Source organism: Manacus vitellinus, unplaced genomic scaffold (assembly GCF_001715985.3).
Source record: "Manacus vitellinus isolate BGI_N305 unplaced genomic scaffold, ASM171598v3 scaffold_21_pilon, whole genome shotgun sequence".
In the NCBI taxonomy this organism is placed as follows: Eukaryota; Metazoa; Chordata; class Aves; order Passeriformes; family Pipridae; genus Manacus; species Manacus vitellinus.
Window position 1 is genome coordinate 13988742 of NW_021939546.1, and position 21919 is coordinate 14010660.

At 44.0% G+C, this 21919-nt stretch overlaps 1 protein-coding gene across 10 annotated transcripts in view; it reads right to left on the reverse strand.

The window, feature by feature from the left end:
* PTPRF (protein tyrosine phosphatase receptor type F) overlaps positions 1 to 21919 on the reverse strand; it is a 287439-nt gene that overhangs the window by 86131 nt on the left and 179389 nt on the right. For all 10 annotated transcript variants that reach the window (XM_018072218.2, XM_018072212.2, XM_018072223.2 and 7 more), the window contains exons 6-7: positions 20811 to 20999; positions 4555 to 4665 (exon numbers count right to left, since the gene is read on the reverse strand). In XM_018072218.2, coding sequence (XP_017927707.1) covers positions 4555 to 4665; positions 20811 to 20999 — 300 coding nt within the window. The remainder of the gene's footprint in view (positions 1 to 4554; positions 4666 to 20810; positions 21000 to 21919) is intronic.

Below are 21919 nucleotides of genomic sequence, written 5' to 3' on the forward strand. Positions count from 1 at the left end.
TTGTTCAGCAATTTTTCAGACATCCCCAGTTTCGGTTCCTGACTGTTCAACCACTGTCCTCAGCTTCTACTCTTCTCCTGGCAATAGCCTCAAGCTTTGACTGCTGTTGCTATTTTAGCCGTTTTAATATTATATAAGCAGAAAATGTTCTTTTTCAAGGCGTCAAGTCTTGCTGCTCCAGGCCCACGTCAGTCATTCGGAATTATTATTATTTACACGAGGTCCCTGCTGCAGTAAGTATCATATAGCCACAAGTAGCCATTTCGGTGAGCTCCCTCCATGTCTGAGCCTAAGCTAGTGCCAAGTTCCCAAGGGTAAAACTCTGCAGAAGCCAGAGAATTGCTGCTAGGAACAGAGCCACTATCCAAAATTCTTTTTGGGTGATGGCTCCTTGGTGAAATTTGGCAAATAAAACTTCGGACTCCAAGCAAGGTTCCCTGCTGCCAAGTGAAACACTAGCCTGGCCTTTCAAAAAGCAGATGAAGAAAGCACAGATTTTTGCAGTAATACCATTTCTATTTACTGCAGTCTGATTTACTAGTTTGCAATTTGGGGAAAGAGCAGACAATTCAGTTTTAAATGGTCTTTTTCTAAAAGTAGCTGTGTGGCTGCTTCTGGATAGTATGTGTAGCATTTTGGGCCAGAGAACTCACTGTGCTTGCCCCACAGGGCCATGCCCTGAAGGCCTGAAAAGCAGCACTTAAGAAGTGAAAACTGGGCAGCAGATTTCTCATTTGATGAGAAGTGCAGGCAATGCTCCCGTAAGTACTGTTCTGTAGGCATTGCTCACTGTTGTAAGTAGCACTGGGGAACACACCTAGTGAACTCCACAGTGTATTAATAAGGATATTCTTCTACACAGCCTTCCTGTTCATCTGCTTCACTGAAGTAGGAAAAAAATAATGTCATGTGTAGAGAAACAGAAGGGTGAAAAAACCTCTTCATACAGGGAAAGAGTCAAATAACAGTGCCACTGCTGTGGGGTGCACCACACAGGCCACCACCTTCACAGGCATTTCACAGGACAAGACTTTTGGCTGAAAATGTTCCTCTTTGTGCAGAATGTCCCTGAAGCTGTAGGCAAATGAAAAATGAAATGCGTTCATTAAAAACCAACAGTGTAAGTGAATCAGTGCAATTATACTGTAGTCCCAGTGGGCATGATGAAATGACACCACCTTTTTCTTTTTTCCACACTAGGTCCATTCTGCCTTCTACTCTTAAATCAATTTCTTGAATGCCTTGAGTAAACTTCTTGGATCTTTTGCTACTAAATTAGACAGTAAGCTCTCTGGATTAGAGGAATCACATCTTCCATATGTTTCTATTCCCTTCCCTTCTCCCTTCAGCACCATCAAGTCCCAAATCTAATCACTGTTACAATATACTGTGGTAGATGTAACCATGGACCACAAATGAATGAGTGTTTCCTCATGGTGGTAACAACAACATCCAAACCAGCCCTGGCAAACATGCTTGTGCTCAAAGGGCAGGACAGGAATATGACACTGTCCCCCCTTCAAAATCCCTGCTATGCCCCAGATAGCCACCTCGCCCTGGCACACTCCCTGCTCTTGCTTTCACCCTGTTCTTGCTCCTCTGATGGTCTGGATGTTTTCTGCAACCCTCTGGCAGTGGGAGGCAGTCAGATCCCAGTGCCGAGCCCCAGCCCCATCCCAGCTCAGCAGCAGCAGCCAGATAGACCCATCAGTCCACAAGCAGAAGGCTTATGAGGGTTGCTTTCCAGCACACTTAGTAAGATGAAAATAATAGCTGCAAGGAAAATGCATCCATTTTCCTTTACAAATCCCTGGTGTGGAAATGTTTTAACTTTTAATGAAGTCCATCTGTGCAGAAGTGCTGGCTGTAAAGGATTCACAGAGACAAGACACTGGTGTAGCCTGCTCCTTCCTCCTCCTGTTTTTTCACTGATACAGAAAGCCCTGAGCAGTGCCTGGATACTCCTTCTCAGCACCCAGTCTCTTCCTTTGTTAGCGTGAAAAGTATAAAGATGCTAATGAGCCTGTGCTTTCCAACACAGCCCCCTCACAAAGGATTACCTGGGAGGCTAGGAAAGGGGAGGACATGATCAAAACCATAAATCCCAGGAGTCAAGAGACAAGCAAACATTTGAACTATTAGAAAAACAATAGGCTGTAAATGAGAGCAGGCACAAGCAGTCCCAAGAACTCCACTGCGGAAATTAGTGCTGCTGCTCCACACTCAGCCATGTTTCCCGAGGAAGTGGCTTCTTGGGTATTCACTGCAATGAGGTCAATCATTATAAAACCACCAAGCAATGGCAGTGCAGCCCACATACTTAATTTTCACTGTAATTTAGCATTAATTAATGTCCTCTCTAGCAAAGATGCAGGCACTTCATGAAGATCCTACTCCAAGTCACTGATCTGTCTAATGACAACACTGCAGGACTATCACAAGAAACCTCCCCCTAGGGATTATTTTATTCTGCATTCTAGACCTAAGAGAGAAAGATATTTTATTTTTTTTCCTTGCTCGTTAAAGAAATATTGTTCTTGGTTTGAGTAACTTTTTGAAGTCTTTAACTAATGTAGTAACAATATGACTTTTTCTTTGGTAGAACATTTGCTATCAGAAATTGTAAGCAGAAATACCATCTAAGACCTGGAAAGTACAGGAAATATCATCTGATAACAATTTACAGGGTATTGCATCTTAACTATACATCAGGACTTTATCAGGATCACACGGGTTGTAAACTCACATCGTAAAGATTATGTGCAGGAAAAAGGCTTGTTCCAAAAATTTATGTGCAAAAAAAAAAAATTACAGTTAACAGCCAAACATATGCCTAAGAACATGCTTTCTTTGGTGAATGTTGGGGTCCTCTCGCATGTGCAGACCATCCATGGCCCGTGCTTAGCCCAGACAGGACAGATGAAAACTTTGCTGAGCAGCAAACCAAGTGTAAAATTCAGTGCACTCCTCAGTCCTATGGGATTCATTTGCTAAACAAAAAGCGTTTCGTTAGTAAGAAATAGTGAAGTTGTTAAGAAGATGCTTTTCTACCTCTTGAAGCTTCTGTGCCTTTTTTCAGCCACATCTCTACAGAAAACAGAACACTGACAGTCTGAGCATGTTACAGGAAGCAAAAGCATCCCAAATATTACAGCAATGCAGCTGGGTATCCACAAAAACCTACGCAACAACAGCCAACCTGGTAACTAGAATTCTTTCTCTCAGAGTGCAAAGGATCAATCTGGGATGAGTCTTAGTACAGCTTGCCTGAAAAATGAAATTGCAAGAATACAGGGAGTTCAAAATCATCCATAAGTACATCGTGAGAGTGAAATGAGTGATTCCATTGCATAGATATAGCTTCATCTTCTGAACATGCTTAATTGGATACTTCAGTCTTCCAAAGACTCTTATAATCCAAATTACGCTGCAAAATAGAAAAGCAGTCCCCCATAATAAGCAACAAAAACAATGCCAGAAGCCACTCCTAGAAGCAAACACACAGCCATGAGAAGACTTTTATTATTCTCATGTCCTCTTTCCATACTAACCAAAGCAATACTGTATTTTAAGACTGTATTTTCTTTCTTCAAATCAGAGGAAGGAAGAAATGAATATGAGGTTTTATTATTAGACTGTTGATTTACTACATGGAAATAAAATCTGGTACTAACTTCCTAACAAGCAATGGGTTGCACCAGCACAAGAATGTTCTTTCTCCTCTTGGGAAACCTGTAACTACATTTCCCAAGGGTTCCTGACCAGCGGCTCTGGTTCTACAGAGTTCTCTATGAAGCAGCACATTTTTTTTCTTGCCAAAATTAACAAAAAGTGCCCTTGCTTCTCTCCAAGCTAATTCAAACACCTTCAATGTAGAGTAACAAAACTGTCAGGAGACCGTCCTAATATAAAACCTAGTTATTTTGGTATGTTGAAAACAGTTTTAAATTGGCAACATAGCATAACCATTAGAAAAATCACTTTATATGAACTGTGGCTAATTTCCAGCAGGTTCCCAGTGTGAGCCCTTAATACCCAGAGGCTCAGTCATTGATGCATATAAGATGGATTAGGACAACTCCAAAGAGATATTCAGTTTTTAAAGGTACACATTCCAAAGCAGAGGCCTAAATATTGTCTCACTATAGCTGAGCACCTCTGGCTCAGCAGAGCATGACCAGTTTTACAGTACTCCACCAAAGGTTAGTTTATACTAAGAGGATTAAGCACCACTTGATCCCAATTAAAATAACTATGACACAAAGTTAAGGAGTTCAAGAGAGAAAGGAATTCCAATTCTGCCCATATTTCAGCATTTTACATAATACCACATAAGCAGCAACAACAGATTTCCAAAAATGTGAGTCAAAAACAATGTGGATCAAAGACACTATTGACCGTAACTTGCTGGTTTCTGAGAAAAAGGCCCCATCACACAATCCACCGGCTGTGACTGGGGAACATACTAAGGCAGGGAACACACTCCTTCACTGAAAGCCATGGAGCCTTTTGGAAAGGAGGAGAGTGACCTCCTTGGGTGGATGCTGCTCTTACCTCGAACATAAAGGTTAGCTGGGGCAGAGTAGCGGGTTCCTGCGCTGTTGGTTGCAACACATTCGTATTTGCCTTGGTCTGACTCCTCACTGTTCTCTATTTGCAGAGCTCCTGTACACAAACAAGATGAAACAGACAATTCAGGTTACGGCAAATCTGGTAATCAAACTGACAGCCTCTGAAAAGGAAGGCCATGCCCCACGCTTTTAAGGTATCTTCCTGGATAAATATTTCATGATGTTCCCTGGACCCACAGGATACCAGCATGCAGCCAAAGGTACCCAGTCTGCTGTTAGAAACTTGTGGAATTGGTTATTGTTATTTTTCTAATGTGCAGGGAACCAGTTACTGTTGTATTTCCAACCACCCCAAGCACTTATATTCATTGCTTCAATAAAGGAAAAAACCATACACATACGCATATATTAATTACAGCTTTGTACGGGATTCCTGTCTAATAAAAGAACCTTTAATAAGCCTTTAATCAAAACAGCCAAGCACAAAGCACACTAACTGTAGCTGTTTGTTTCTTATCTGATCCACACAAAGCTTAGCAAGCACCCAACAAATTGTGACCTTCCTGCAGAAATTGGCGGAGTCCCATCCCTCCCACTTCACCACCCTTCCTTCCAACAGACATCCCTTTTTGAGAAAACACTGTCTTTAGTCAGCTTTCTCCATGTTAGTGATCTCTTTCTTCTTTCAGATTTCATTATACATGATATAAAAAGATTAGACACACAGCCTGAGACAACAAAGATACACACCAATGCAATACACACAATTTGCTGCATGGCACTCTCATGAAAGCCACCCTCCCTTTGTCCCAGCAGTGCCTGCTCCCCCAGCTTTGGTCAGGAATAGTTGCTTATCCCAGACTGCAGATTCCTCAAGTCATGATCTGATCCCATCCCCAAAGCGTCAGATGCATGAGGGGCACACCTAAATAATGGCAGTAACTGTCAGAGCACACACAGTAGCAATTTACATGGGCAACCTGCACAGGACTCATGATGTGGAAGCGAGCAATGGTCTAAGGTGGTTTTCTCTCATCTGCTCAGTCTATTCCACTGGTGTCCAGCACTGCTCGGCCTGGGAGGCTGGCCTGTCATCCAACTTCTTGCCTGGCACAACTGCTCACACCTAAACTCCCTGAACCAGGCTCCATACTCGGATTAAAAGATGGAGATGCAGAGAAAGTAAGCAGCAGGATGCATATGGCAGCAATCTGGCACTGCAGGAGTGCACGGCCCCTGGCAGGCTGCTGCTCAGCCTGCTTCCCCCAGGCATTGTGAGAGTAATTTTTTAAGTGTCCCCAAGTGCCCAGATTCTACTGGTTAGGACTGCCTGTAAGAGGGCCACTCTGCTCACAAACCATATACTGAACTAAAAAACATTAACTCCTTTGCTTGTAAGGATTTGAACTCATTTCTGCCTGCCACGGTTCAAAATGACCACTGAGAGCCGCAGTGAGAACAGCCAGGGAAATTGCCTTCTCCCTTCTTGCTGGTTCAAGCTGCAGAGGTCAAACTCCGTTTTTCATATCATCAGTACAGAAGAAAAACTAATGTGAATCAACCACTGCCACCTACATTATTTAGAAGGATAAATTGAGACTGTAGCATAAGCCTATATGTCATGGGGAAAAATGAACTTCCCTGGGTTCTGCCATATAATAAAAATGATGTACAGAGCCCTCCCTATTGTTGCATTAGTGCTGGAAATGAGGCTTCAGCTAGACAGAGAAAGCTTGTTTGCAAAAGTCTTTCCACTTACTAACAAAAGGACCTGCCAGCCTGCCTAGCCACAGTGCTCTCTGGACACACACAGGCCAAAGCCTACAGAGCTCTTCTGCTTAATTCAGGGAGGACAGTGAATTTCTACACGCTGTCTGGGAAAAACATCTTCAAGCAGACAGCAGCATGACAGGCAGTGGAGCAGGACGAAGCTTCCTCGCATTGACACGATACAGAGAAGCAGAGAATCTAGAAATGGAGAAGACCTATTACATTACTTTGTGCATCCCTGGGGGGCAGGGAAGGATTGCTCCCTGTTGTAAATGTACTTGTGTTCTGTCCAATCCCATTTTAAATGTGCCAAGTGATAGGTCTTTCACCACTTCCTCAAGGAATTGATGCCACTGCCTTGTTATGCTCTCTGTCAGGAAGATTTTCCTGGAACTCACCATATATTACCCCCTTCGTAATTTCTGCTCATTACTCCTTGGGCATGCATGTGCTGCAGAGCTCATTCCGAGTGCTTGCATCAAGCTTGGCTGGGAAAAGCTACCTAATGCAAAACATACCCAAAATTAACAAAAAACCCAACTGGTTGGGCTGGGAGCAGAGCCAGCTTCAGGTGACAGGCAGGTGTGTCTGCCTAGAAAAAAGTAATATCCCTAGCTAATCCTGCCACAAACACATATCTTTTAACATGCCCCTTCTAGCCATTTAACAGATATCACTGGTATTTATACCCTTTATACTTGTGACCCTCATGTCACTTAAATGTCAGTCAAAGTATTTTTTATCTCTAGGGACCTCAACAGCAGAAAGAAAAAACATAAGAGGATGAAGAAAATGAGGGCAGAGGGGAGTTTCAAATGACATGCTGTTAATGCCTGTCAGTTCTGCAGCCAGTATGGACCAATTTCTAAAATCATACTATGAACATGTAACATGTGTCAGCAACTGCCTACAAAGTGCTCAGGGACATTGGGCAAGGGATTCTAGTTTAGTCTGGGTTGGCACAACTATTCAAACTAAGGTGTGTCAGGAGCAAGAGAAAACCTAGAGCAGAAGGAAGTTAACGCAAACCTCTCAAGTGAACCAGAAAGAAAACAGGTACTGCAATAAATCATCATTAGACAAACATACAGATCCTGCAGCATGGCTGACAGCGAGCAGAAACTGGAAGGATCATGGTAAACTGATGGCAGTCAGCGGGACCACAGGGGTCTTCTTGAAGGACAACTTACAACTAAGTGATGGATCCAGGAAAGTGTAGGGTGTCTCAGAGTACAAAGAATTACGAATAAAATTAAGAAGCTAAGACGTTTCCGGGATCAGAAAGCTGGAGACAGAAATGCATCTGAGACTTGGGGAAAAACTCCCTACGTATAAAATGCTCCCAGCATTAGTTCAATGATCCCAGAGAAATTCAATAGTTTTGTCTCTCGGAAGGTTCACATCTAGGCTGGACAGGACACAAGGAGTGTAGGAAAGGAAGAACTGAGTTCTGAGCAGCTCCTTTCCCTGAAATTCATGGAAGCTGCATCCAAAGACTCTCAAAAGCGCAGTGAACTCCTTGCCTTGACAAGTGCAAAGGACCTGATTTCTATTCCTAGCCCTGTCAACATCTCATAATCTTCTGCGCCTCTGCAAACCAGGGCTAGGAAGGCTGATTTACTTTTATTCATTACTTTGGGATTTATGTTGCACAAGTTGCTGAGTAAGGTCTTGTCCACACAGGATGTTCCCGTAGATTTCTCACATGGTCTCTTCTAGTGCTCCTGTGCCAGGTGCCCTGTTCCTGTTTGCAGGGCCGAGTCCTGACGTGCAATCAGATAGCATGGCTTCAGAGGATGCATGAGGACATGCACCCACTGCCATCAAGACACGCACACAAGCACACAGAGGAGCAGTGAACAGCTTGTTTGGGGGCTTCTGGGGCTCTGCAGCGTTTCTTGCACATCAGAGTGAAACCCTTCCCTGCGGAGCAGCACTGGAACTCTGCTGCCTCCTAAGCCCCTGAGCCACAGCAGGGCTCCAGAAGGAGAAGAGGGGCAGCTATTCCTCACCATGCTCCCATGTCAGTCAGTCTTGCTTGTGGCTCAGATCTGCTCCCGATAACACAGCTTATCAGAGAGCTGACAGCTCCTTAGAAAAACCCCTGGCTGCTCTCCAGTGCCACGGAGGACGGTGACGAGGCAGAGCTTTCTGGGGTTGAGGGCAAGAGCCAGCTCTGCTGACTGACAAGCATTCCTTCTACTGTATTCCTTATTCCTCTTTCCTCTGTGCTGGTATCTCCTTGCCAGTCCCTCCCCTCCTCTCCTGGCTTTTCTTGTGCTCTTTAACTCTGGCACAGACAGCATAGCCCCGTTAGCAGCTTTCCAAGATACTTATCTATTCAAATATACTTGTGCTCAGGCAGAATCATTAGTTGCAGTGACAGTGGTTAAAAGCAGCATTTAAAAAGTGCACTGCACAGAGAAAGCACGGGAAAGGCAAATCCTGATAAGGGTGCTGGGTACTGTTGTGCCATGGAGGGCTTGTCACTCTCTCCTCTAGGTAACAAAGTGAATGTAAAAGGCTCTGTGCCACCATACAAATTGATCTCTGAAATCCTGCTCTGTAGCCCATCAGGTGCCTATGCTCTCTTCTCCCAGAGAGCACTGCATGGAGCCAAACACAGCAGATCCTGGGGGGACACTCTTCCCTATCTATTCAGCTCAGAGCTCCATCCCCAGTGGTGGAAGAGGTTCTTGTTCTTAATTGAGGCGTTCACAGCCTCAGTCCTCCTGGCTCTCAACATGGGGACTGACTTTTTACCCTGGTTATAAAATTCCAGACATGGGATTAAATGCTCCTGTAAGTATCCCAGAGTTAGAGGAACCAGGCTGCAGTCACGGCACTCATCCAAGGAAAGGACTTGTAACAGATGTAACAAACCCAGTTACCTGACCAGGGTCTTTCCTCTCAGTGAAGAGGTAAATTTTGCCCATCCTGCACACTAGAGCACATGGCTACCCCTAAACCCCTCCTTTCTCTTTACCCCTTCCTCCCACCAGCTTCCTTCACATAAATACTGACTGCAGCACTATTTTTAGCCCTGTCTTCAGCCAGGTGCTCAGGTGTGGGTCCCAATCCCTTCAGCTAGAAATTCCCTCCTAGAGAAGGAGAATTCCTGTAATAAAATCCAGGGAGCTGTGGAGCAGGATCAGAGGCAAGCCCAGATCAAACAAGGACCCATAAGTGTGAATATGGTGGAGAAAGAGACACTGTGAAGCCCCAACAATGGAAGAGCTGGACTCTGACTCCCTGGCTGCTGCCTGAGATAACCAACACTTGCCATGAAAAACCACCAAAACCATGCAAGAGTCACTAATAATGAAAATAAGCATTTCCCATATTCATTACTTTTGGTAATTTATAACAGCAGCATCTCCCAGCTGTTACAGAGGATTGCACCTAGCCTCCACCAGCCACTGGCACTGCCAAATATGCAAAACAAGGTAACTACAAATATATTTTCATTGTTAGTGTTCATTATGGTTATTATGCCTGAGAGGCCGGTGATTGGCATGCAAGGGGCCTGTTCTGGATGGCAGCACTGCTGAGAAATCACTCTCCTGTGCACCAGAGGCAGCTGCTGAGAGCACCCGACTGCTGCCATGAGCCGGACTCGGGCAGAGAGCGAGTAACAGAGACACAACGTGCTCAGCAGCATGAGGCCTCCTCTTAAGACAGCAGAGTTTCAAGATGCTCTGATCTCTCACTAGCAGGTACAGGAAATCTCGGGGGACTCTGCGTCAGATGCAAGACTACAGCACTGTCAAATGCACAGTAACACCCCTCTGTGCTTCTAAAGGGACATGAGTCAATCTGAATTCCAACAGCAAGAAACATGGCATTACAAACATTTCCAGGCACTACCCCACCCAAACACCCTCTGACACCGCTCCTGCAAGCAGATCTTCTCATTTTTAAATTGTTTTCCTTTTGCCTTTTCTTCAACCCCCCCCCCCGACTGGAAAAGCTCAAGAAACAGGAAGAAAAAAACCTATCACACACAAAGTGCAACCAAATGTACAAACACATGCTCAAAAAGAGACAGCAAAATTCTTTTAGCTTCCTCTAATCCCTTTGGATAGCTTTACGCTCCAGCTCGCAGGATAGCGTCGAAATACTGGAGCTATATTTAAACCAGTTCGCCTGGGACTGGAAAAGGTTTAGCTGCAGCTATGCAGAAGTCGGTGTGGGTGTTTACCTGGCTTCCCAGACAGCTTCTGACACCCAAGTGAGCTGATCTAAAGTTAATTCAGACAGACCTCTGCTACGCTGACGTCTGCAGGGAAGAAATACTCTTATGTATAGGAACCTCTGATATTTCCTGTGGTGACAGAAAAGTAACAAATAAATCTGACTGGAGAGGGATAATGCCTGAGATGATGATATTTCTTTACCTCCTCATGTGCATCCGATCTAGTGCCTGTTCAGTCCAGCACCCACCAGAAACACAACTGTGCTCTGCTCTCTCTTACAGCCCTGGGCAGGAAAATGCAGCCAGGTTTCACAAAAGGTTGAGTGAGTTCAATTGCAGAGAAATGGTGGAAATTAACATCTTATATTTTACTTTGAAAATACAAATGGGGCAGAACTTGCTTAAACATGGATTTGCTGATACTATCTGTGGGTCACCTTAAGAAGCCAGTTATTGCCTAATCTGACAGGCATTTATCAGCTCTGTGTCTTTCTGATGAACAAACATGGATTTCGAGATTAAATTACTATCTGGAGCAGTCCCAGAGGGGTAAAAAGCGAAGATACTAATAGAAATTCTGAATTACAGATGGGAGCTCCTCCTATTTCAGGGAAGCCAGAGATGTCTTGGACAAAAAGAACCAAATATGTGGGGTAGGGTCAAACGAAATGTTTAGAGACAAAAAATCTCCTCCTGTTTGGAGGGGTGCATGGCAGGGCTTCTCAGGCTGTCCTCTGGCTAACCACACACTGCTCCCTGTGAGTGGGTTTGCCATCACTGGCACAAATGTCTTGGGTTACATCCCAAGTACTCCAGACACACAACGCCTAGCAACACAGACACAGAGGCAATCAAATCAAACCAAAACCACCCCTTCCCCCCCCAATATCATTACCAAAAGGGTTCATTAAGAGTAATTAGTTCACCCTTCCTTTCAGACCAAATTAATGGATTCCAAAGCATCAAACTTACCTTAATGAGGAACAAGAGTGCAGCTGGGTATAGAACATGGCAGAACAGTCACTTCTACATGGACACAACCTCACCATCATAAAAGCACTTTCATCTAATCTGTCGTTATCTTTAGAAATTCAGTGACCTCCGTTTTAAATAAAAGGCATCAGGCTGACAGAAATCCTCTAGGAGAAGCCAGAGAGCAGCACGTGGCTTCTGTTTGCTCTCACAGAAATGTCATCTTTGACATTCAAACAGGACACATATATTTTAAATAATGTCAAGAACATTCTCAAAATACCTCATCAGGACTCAAACGGGGGTGGGGAGGGGGTGGGGGGGTGCGGGGAAACTTATGTTTTATGAGATGGATGGTTCTTTTCACAGAGATGCGATCGGTTCCCAAGCAGGACGTATGGAGCATCCATGTGGTTCTGGTGCTGAGTCACTAATGTCATCAGGCGTGCGGGGAGGCCCTGGGATGGCTGCACGCTCGGCCGGAGCTCGGAGCACCCGGCTAGTTAGCATTCCATCTGTCATCTCGTTTTAGGATTTGCAGCAGAAACGGGAGATGAAGAAATAGTTTTAAGGAGCTTGTAACATCACAGCTGTCAATCTCCAGCGTTCCGAAGGGAGGAATGACAGATTTATAAGCCCATTCATATAAAAATAAGGTTTGCAAGTCTTTTTCCCTGACCCAGATTTGCTACAGAGGCAACTTAATGCAAATACGTACCAAACGGCAATTCACATTTACTCTAAAATCACTTAACAGGAGCTGAAAACATTAACCCCCAGCAACAGAACCAGTTCCAAGAGTCAGATTATTAACTTCCAGCAGTGATTCAGGGAAAAGGGGGAGGAAAAGGGAGAAGGAGGAAAACTGAACAAACGAGGTCGTGTTGATTTATAGGTAGTAGTCATTCTGTTGAGAAATCCAGAGGTCAATCAAGAGGGGTAACCAAAATCACAAGAGAATTCAGAGGGGCCTTAGCATATAACACTGATTAACATGCTAAAGTTAATCTAAAGAGACAGCTTTGAGTGTTTAGGCTAGAAAAAAACAACACTCCAATTGGGAAGTCATTACTGGTGCATACGGGCTGTGAAAAGTAGCCGGGACTGACTGTGCACCAGGCTGGGCTGGGCTGTCAAACCAGGAGTGGGTTTAATTAATGAAGGCTTAAACAGCCAGATGTCCTTCTGATTCATCTATTTAAAACAGATCTCTGTGCTGCAAAGCAACATCGGCACGTCCAGCTCAGAAAGGGGGGTCTGGGGCAGTGGTTCTCCACTCTGCCACCACATTAGAGGGTTGGTACACTTGAAAAACAAACATGAGGAACACAAACAAAGGTACTCCTTATCCCAGAGTCATATTTGCGCAACCTTTCAAGAATTTTTCTCCTTCTGATGAGAGTTTCATGCCCATCAGCAGCAGCAGAGAAGAATTTGACTGTTCTCTTGTGAAAATGTTACCTCCATACGCTTACACCAAAGCAATCCATCTAAAACCCCCGAGACACAAGACCTCAGAGGCCGCAACTGCATGGGAAGTTCAGAGACTTGCAGGAGCTGCAGGAGACGTCAACTCTCCTGTGGTGGAGGCCTGGGACCATTTTCCAAACTTTTGCAAACTTTCCGTTGAATAACCCCCTTTCAACAGTGCAAAATTGCGATGGATGAGTCTACAAGAAATCACGCTAAAACCCAACCAAAATAAACACACTAGTGGGAGAGTGCAGATGAGCGAGAGTGCTGGCAGAGTTAGGGCTGAGAGTAAAAGCTGGAGATGAGAAACACCGGAGGAGAAGGGACAAGGCAGACAGGAGATGGAGTGACGTGACAACTGGAGGCACATTTCAGCATTCTTACCTCTGATCGGTGTACCACCTGGTGAGGTAATTTGAATGCAAATAAGATTAGAGAGAAGCATTAGTACAAAGAGGAAAGGAAGAAAATTATAACTAAAAAGCAGAAAGTTGTTTTTTTTTTTTTAAAGCTAGAATTTGTATTAGCGCAACAGGAATAAACAAAAAGAAACTGATGTGCAATAAAAGTCAGAGTGACACTCTCAGGAGGTTAGTAAAGCTCATCGCTTCCAGGAGTGCAGCATCCAGCCCTGTATCCTGCCATTAAAGCCCCACCCTCACGATCAGGGGCCGAACTGAGCTGCCCAGCTGGCGTCGCTGGCTGGCCTCACCACTTGCATTCACCCCCACCACTGTTCAAGCAGCTGAGATGGAGGACACTTTGGGAAGATGGTGCAGTGGCCCTTCATTCCTCATACAGAGCAAGGAGGGTGTGTCCTGGGGGGCTGTGTGACCGTGACTGTGCTGGGCAGGAGGGGTGGAAAGCGCATGGCTGCGGGCACTAAGTGCAATTTTGCTTTGAGGTTAGAATGACCAGTGGGACAAAATCTGCTCACTTAAAGACATTAAACTAAGGGGAGAGTGTAATAAATCAGTTTTGAATCGTTCTCCACATTCCCATAACCCTTGCATCAAGTTCCCTCTGGCAAAGAAATTGGTGTCACGCAGAATTAACTTTCCATACAGAAATATTTCGAAATGAAGTAGTTTCTGGTAATGTAACAGTGGCATGCTAGCCAGACCTCTGCTGTTCCTGCCTAATTTGGATGTTAGCTGGAGAAAGGAATCCCTACCCTCTTTATAAGGCACTGAAGATAATTTTACATGCTGTAATGAAGAGTATCTTATAAGGAGGGCTTCTCTGGGAGTGAGATTAAATTATCCTGCTGCAACAATCTATAAAGGTTCATTTTATGAGGTCACTGTATTTAGCAAGTGGAGGATCCACTGGTCACTGTCTGGAGTTCAGGGTACAATCAATACCAAAGCATGATGGAGAAGCTCCAGCTGGGTAAATTTGCAGGGAACCCTTCTAATCCCCACTTTTGTCCCCTTGGTCTTAATTTGCACATATGAAGGCTGTTAGTATAAGGGAGAGATTCATGCAGATTGAATCTGTAGGCAGTTCATGGTATGTGTTGGTTTTATGCAGATTTGTAGGATCTGAATACCAAGCACTTACCAAAGAAAACTGAGGAGTTTAAACAGACAGAAAAACAGGGTTAAACAGGACACAGTGTGTCAAATCATGTTCAGTGTATTGATTAATAAATACCAGTATGCATACAAGAGTGTCGTGTATCTCAGATTTACAGCTCATTCCATTATCCACAACAATGATCACCCAATGGGATAGAAAGACAGAAAAGAATTTCTGTAAATACAAAGAAGGTATATTTTAAGCACATTTAATTTGCCTCTTAAAAAGTAATTTACAATATTTATACTTATTCTTTTTCTTTCCTAACTACCCTTCCTTTAGGCAGAGTCCTTTTTTGAAGTAGGAACAGCAATTCAAACTACTCATTTTAGCATTTTTCTCTGCCAAGATGACATTACCCCATTTTAACTTTATGTCTTGTTATATTTTCTGATGTTTTCTATCCACAGATGACTGAAGCATCAGGAAAAATCTTTCAGTGACTGAAGCTGTGGGTAATCTCACGCTTGCAATAATAAATCTGCTGCTTACTTATCTATCTTAGTAACTACTGCTACCCTTGACAGAACAGTTATACCCAGAGATACTTGCATGAAACAGCACAGCCATGGAAAACAGGGTTATTTCTCTTTGCCTGTTTGGAAAGTTTGCCAAGTGATTCTTTTTGTTCTCTTTGGTCTAGGGCCTTCCCCCTCTGGGGTATTGTGTGCCCTCTGCCCCATCCCTTCCACAATTTTCAGAGTTAAGAAAAGCATCCCACAGTGTGTCACTTCCCCTGGGAACAGTGCAATGACTTTGAGCACAAGCCCAAGGGGCAGAAAACAGGACTTCCTTATCTCTCATCTGGCTGAAATAGGGTTTGTTGCTCTGTCATAAAACATAAAAGATTTGCAGCAAATCTTTAAATCTACTCCCTGTAGAGGCCAAACACTTTCTCTAATATGCAATTGTCTACACAGAGCTCTAGAAGCAACTGCACGCTTGAAGCAGATTTCCTAAAATGTTAAGTGTGGCCAGCTCATTTTTTCATGTGTTGAATCCCAATCTTCCTGGCTTCCAAATGTAAGCCAACCCCTGTGGGAGCAACACAGACGCTTGCTGTATTTAGTAGCACAGTGTTTGTTCAGTGTCTCTCTCACCTTCGCAAAGTTAAGACATTCCCTCTTCACTCTGAGGACACCATTACAGAGAGTGTACAAGGCTTTTCTGTTGGACCACAAATTTCCTCATACAGAAGGAATGTCCTTCCCATCACATGACAATTCATCTCTGGCTTTTGACCTTTCAGGGTGTCCCTCAGAGGTACAAAATCACAGCATAGAGGCCACAGAGTGCCAACATAAGAGCGTCCATAAGTGATGCAGGTGTCATCACTCAAATGGTTACTGAGGCCAAATTGTGCCCTGTGACCACCAGGCTGCTTTATGCAAAGGGTACCCCAAGATCAAACTTCAAACCCAATTCCTTCTGTTTGAAATGTCTGAAACACTCATTATGAAGTTTATTTCACCTTCATGATAACAGACACAGTAACAGCCCATACATTCACCTCAGTCAGGCACCCAAAGAAAGGCAAAACATAAGATGATACACAGGAAAACCCCACAAGGTTATTTGCATCAGTATTTCCCAGTGTGGAGAAGCTGAAGAAGGGACTTCACTCTGATGACAAACTTACCACAGACTTACCAACATACCACTTCCTTGTAGGAACCTAAACCACTGAAAAATCACTCCAACATCAACAGAGAAACCAAAGTTCTTACTGGCTGCAGCTGAGCACCAGAGGCAGTGCAACACTGAATCCCAGAGAACTCTGACAGTGCTTTCAGCTACTTCCTAATGTAGAAGTGAAAGCACTACAGGAAACACTGACTATTGTCACAGGGAGTCTGAATGGATCCCGTGACCGCTGTGTGCACCTCATGTAGCAAGACCCAGGTCTGCAGTATTGGTTCTTCCAGGACACAAAACTTCAGCTGTCACCTGGTTGGCCACAATATTGCTTCAACCCCTCACTTAATCAGTCCTTTCTGAGAGCATCCATCCTTGTGTGGGTTCCCTGATCCTTTTGGATAATACTACCCAACCCTCCCTCCTTTGGGCTGTCCTTACACACCTTGTCCCAAGTTGATGCCCATCTGGTGTCTGGACTCAAGGCTGTTCCTTGCCAGAAGATGATCACATTCTGCTGGGTACTGACTGCTGAGTATCCCCAAGGAAGAAGGACATGGATGCCACAGCCCCTTCACAGGGACAGGCACCACCTCTTTCTGCATGTTTGTTCTGTGTATGTTGGGTATCCCTTCCGTTTCCAAATAAGTAGTGCTTCTACTTGATAGGATCAAGACTAAAATGAAAACACTTGCTGGTAACTCTGGGAGCAGAAATGCAGCAAGATGACTGGCTCTCACTGCTTCTTTGTTACAGGCACCTCCACTTTTCCAGAGTGTGACTGAAGTCATCTGCAGAATACTCTCCTTGCAGTTAATTGCCTGAAAGCCACACTAGGGTCTAGGGCACGGTTCCTTAACTCAGTTAATTGATGGTGATTAAAGGAGAATGATATTTTTTGTAACACCAAGTTCTTTATTAAATGAAAGACAATGCTTCCTGAATTGTTGGTGTTTCCTTACATGGCAAAGGTATCTGTATGTTAACATTCAGAATAGTCACTCTAATCTGACATTTTGTTCATAAGTTTTCTGAAGAGCAAGGTGGAAGAGCAGTTCTTCAGCTATGAAACTCACTGAACACATTCAAGAGCTCTGAGAGTATGAATTCCATATGAGTTGCTTTGAAGTCCACAGGAGCTTGTGATCCAAGAATCTTCACAGAGGAACTGTGAAGCAGCAGCACATCTGATCTATATTGGGAGAGTTTCCACCACATCATTATCTAATTTTAAAACATGGTTAGAGGTGCAGCACTGACCCTTGCTGCCAGAACTCATGTGTGTATCACCTGCAATACTACAATGTCTCAACAGTTATAAAATCAGTTCAGCCAAACAGGTTTTGAATTTCTTAGCATGCTGGGAAGTTTCCCAGCCCAGGGCTGGCCTTAGATCCTGTGTCAGGGACTGAGAAGCAGGGAGTGAAGCTATGCACCCTCAGGGAGAACAGGGAGTTGTCCTGAGTCATTGCACTTGCAGAAAAGCAACCTCTCCACAAGAGGTGGGAAGTATCAGCAAGATGAGCAAGGGAGAATTTGGCTACAACCAGCATGAGTCAGAAACTTTGCTTTTGACTTGATCTGTGATAATGGAGATGAGACCCTGTATTTATTTGTGCTCCCATCTCTAGAACTATAAACTCAACATTTACTGGCAAAACTACCCAAGAGCTGGACTTAAAAAAGAATTCAGTTTTACTCAGGAGGAAAGATCTATGTATTGGTGAGAAAGAGTTAAAAAAAGCCCTCTGAATTTAAAGAGTTACGCTGTCAGAAGGTACAATAAAAAATGCATACACACACATATAGATATAATTAGTAAATGAGGGATGGATTTATAAACTGTGCATTTGCTCCTGACAAAGACACCAATCCTCTGGGGTTAAAAGAGCCTAAGATGATGGCTTGGATGTCTTAAACCACAAACTCTAGTACCTTGACAGATGAACGGAACTCTAAAAACTGATGTTCAGAGCACCCTCAGGGACATGATTTGACTGCATACAAGTTCAAAGACCTGCCTGCAGCCCCCAAAGCACTGCCAGCCCACATAACTGCAAGTGCCAGAAGAGAGCATCTCTCCCAAGCATGCTGCTTCTTTACCTGTAGCTATTTATTCCATATCAGGAGCCTGAAAAACAAAATCATTCCTCAACCCCCTCTATAAGTCGGACTCTAAAGCTGCTTTGACCTTCATGACCTTTATTTCATACATCTGAATACTAATATATTATGTACTCATTGAAGGTCAGACACTCTATTATATACACAATACTGGGCTCACAATGTGCTGGAGCTATTTTAACTATATTACATCTGTCTAGCTTTTATTGGGTTTTAATTAAATGAAATTAAATGAGCGTATATTTAGATTGAGATAGTATAAACTGACATTCATGCAGATATGCCAGGCTGACTGTAAGATATGATCTTAATGGAGCAGAGACTTTGCAAACTATTAAACTCTCCCATTTAATGAGGTATCTATTTAAACACTCTTTTCTTTGAAAAACAAAAAGACTCTGCCCCACTACGGTGTAGTGCCGGAGAGCTCAATTAGCACCTTGCAGAATGAATCAGAAACTACCCAACCCATCACAGTGCTCACACAGGGTGACTGCAGTCATGTCAGGGAGTCTCAGGTACTTCAAAGCACAGGCCCTGCTTTATGTCCACTACAAACACGGGAAAAAGCCACAAATGCAAGCAAGGGTTGAACCTCTGGCCCATGAGAAGATGTAAACTTCGTGCTCTTCGCTCATGCCAGGGCAGAGCAAAGCCTTGGTGAATCTTGGCATTGTATCATCAGGTCCCCGAAAACAAAACTTCAAACTCATATTTGGAAGTCTCTTGCACTGAACTGCGGAAACCTCCCCTTACTACATTAGAGAGCTAATCAATTCCTTTTGTGAGTCTGAGGATGTGTGCTGCTCATTGATTTCTAAAAGGTTCCCTTGACACCTCCCTTGGTAATTACTGTGTCTTCAGCAAGCAGCCAGCTCTAGAGTCTGAATCCCAGGTGAAATATTCAATTGAGATGTTGCTCAAGAACAGCGAATAGGAATCAAACCTTGGACCCTGTGACAGGGTTTACTAGTTTGTTTTTAAACTTTCTATCTCACTAAACTTGAGAAGCAGCTGGTAGAGAGGCAGCCAAGTGCCTGTGAAAAGGAGGCTGGAGAACACATAGTGAGTGCATCAGAGGCTGCCTTGCTGCTCATTTATGGTAATTTCTGATGCTGATTTAGTCAGCTATGAAGTGAAACACACCCATGTGCACTTTCCTATTGCTTCTTCCTAAAGCTTCTCAGAATAATTAACAAGTGTGATATTTTCTTTCAGCACAAACAGATCAAGATTAAACCATGTTGTGGGGGAGATAAGCTAAAGGTCACTGGGAAATTTCATAAGCTATATATGCATTAGTATAATTAGCACTCACTGGTACATCAAGGTGGGACCAGGAGTGTCAGGCTGGGTTCTATTTTTGATGAGAATGATGTCTCATTACCCACTCCCCCAAGTACAAACCTACTTCTTACCATCCAAGCATCGTCAGATGTAAGCAGAGGGTTCCAGCTATGGGGAGGTGTGTCAAGACATTCACCTTGCTAGGAAGAAGATGGTGTTGTCCTGGCAGCAGCACTCATAACAAACGACTTTTGAGTGCCCAGAGATACATCGTGGCCAGGCAAGGCAGTCTGTCTCTTATGTGACCAAAGTTGTTCCAGCTCTGTTCCCTTCTGTACTTTCTGTAGGGTACTGGGGGCTTTTCTTCCCCCAGACCAAAGCTGCTGTGTAGTGGTGCTGTGCATTGTTGTTAAACAGCCACTCTAATTCATGCTGGGGAGCTCCACTTCATCAGTGAATAAAGTAATGTTTTATTTTCTTTAATTCTCTAATGGGCCTTACAGTCCTGGGAGACTGAACAGTCCAGCAGAAGAACAACAGTTCTTTGCTAAAATGAGTGCATTTTTAGCCACCCACGAGAACTAACTGTTTGTATTTCAAAAGGCAGCATTTGGCTTGTCAAACCAAAGAATTTAAAAGAATTGGTATATTTCAAAACTGTGTGCACCTTCCTTTGAAATCTGTAGAAATGCTGCTTTTTGGATTTTTCTTTATTCTTGTGGTGTCCCATAGCAAGGATGCTAATGAGCTCAACAGAAAGCAGAGCACTGTCTTGCAGTGTCTGTGTAAGGAGTAAAGTCGCCTATGACCACTGACTGTAAAATCTCAACCAATATCTCATTATCCTGATTCGCACTGTGCTCCTATTACAAATGTCTGAGACCCACTGAGTTGGTAGTGAAATGTCTGAGCCTACCAAGGATTTGGGGCAATGTCAACATGGTCTACCGAAGAAGAAATCCAGGTGATGTTCCAAAAGGTATGTCCACTCTAATGTCTCCTTTTAAGAAGCCACGATATCCCGCCAGAGAGGATCAGCTCCAAAAACTGTTTTCACATTGCAAAAGAAACAAGCTCAAAGCACGTTGACATTTGGGTTTAGAATTGCATTTCAGGGGAAAAAAAAAATAACAGCAGCACGTAAAGAGAAAAGGGAGGAAGAGCGAGGAGGCTGGGAAGGCTTACTTGCTTTGCCACCTTACCCGAGCGGAGTTGCTTGATCCGTCCATTGCTAGTCGCGGTGTCGACAGGCAGGAAGTCCTTAAACCAGGAGATTTCGGGATCAGGGTTCCCACTGGCAGCACAGAGCATCGTGGCTGTGCGGGCCTTCTCCACCACCTTCAGCTGCGGGCCCATGTCAATGGTTGGGAAGCCAGCTGGGAGGTGGTCTTCTGCAGGAGGAAAAAACACACACACAAGGTTAAAGAGAAACGCTGGGGCGTAGCGATGGGATGCAGTTGCAGTGACAGCAGTGCCACGGCACAGCATCTGTGCCTCTGCTGGAAAACAGCAGCCTGACTTCCCTACTGAGAAGGTTATCAAGCCCTCAAAGCACATTAGGCTCTATAATGAGCATTCATTACACCAATAGAAGCTTCCACTAAATTTAACTCCATTTAAATCAATTGCCTTGGGAGAGGTCCATAATTTTCATTGATACGTAAGCTCCATCTATTGTTGTTAATAATTCAGTAAAAGCAGGTATTTGCCTTTTTGTGGGAGGACTGAGTTGAAGATAACAGACAAACACAAAGCCAAACAGTTTGAGGCATCTTGAAACACAACAACTAAACAATAAAACCCCTTAGAAAGGTCCAGAGAGGCCCATTTCATCCTTTTTTTTTTTGACTAGGAACATTCTGTCACACTGGTAGGATAGACTGTAAATCTCTTCCTCATGTCCCCAAATCTGATTCAGAAGGCTTTTAGAAACTAACGAATGTAAAGCTAATGAGCCACACTCTGCTCATGAGCAGCCTGGCCAGAGTGTGCCATGGCAAGCTCCTGGTGCATTTTCTGGGCTGTAGAGAGCAACAGTGGTGCACAAGAAATGGCCAAGGCGCGCTCTGGCATGTCTTACTGCAATACCTTGAAAAGAAGCACCCCCATAACTGCTAAAACCATTCATATACAGCAGGTAGGAAAACAGTTTAATTGGGTTTGCTGCTGCAGAGCACGCTCAGGTAGGCTGGGTAGAATACATTAGGCAGCCTTCACTGATAAGCCAAGGCATGCTCCAACATCGTCATTCAACAGCAGCTGCAGAACTGAGCTCATTTATTCATTCTGTGGCAAGATGTACTGTACTCTG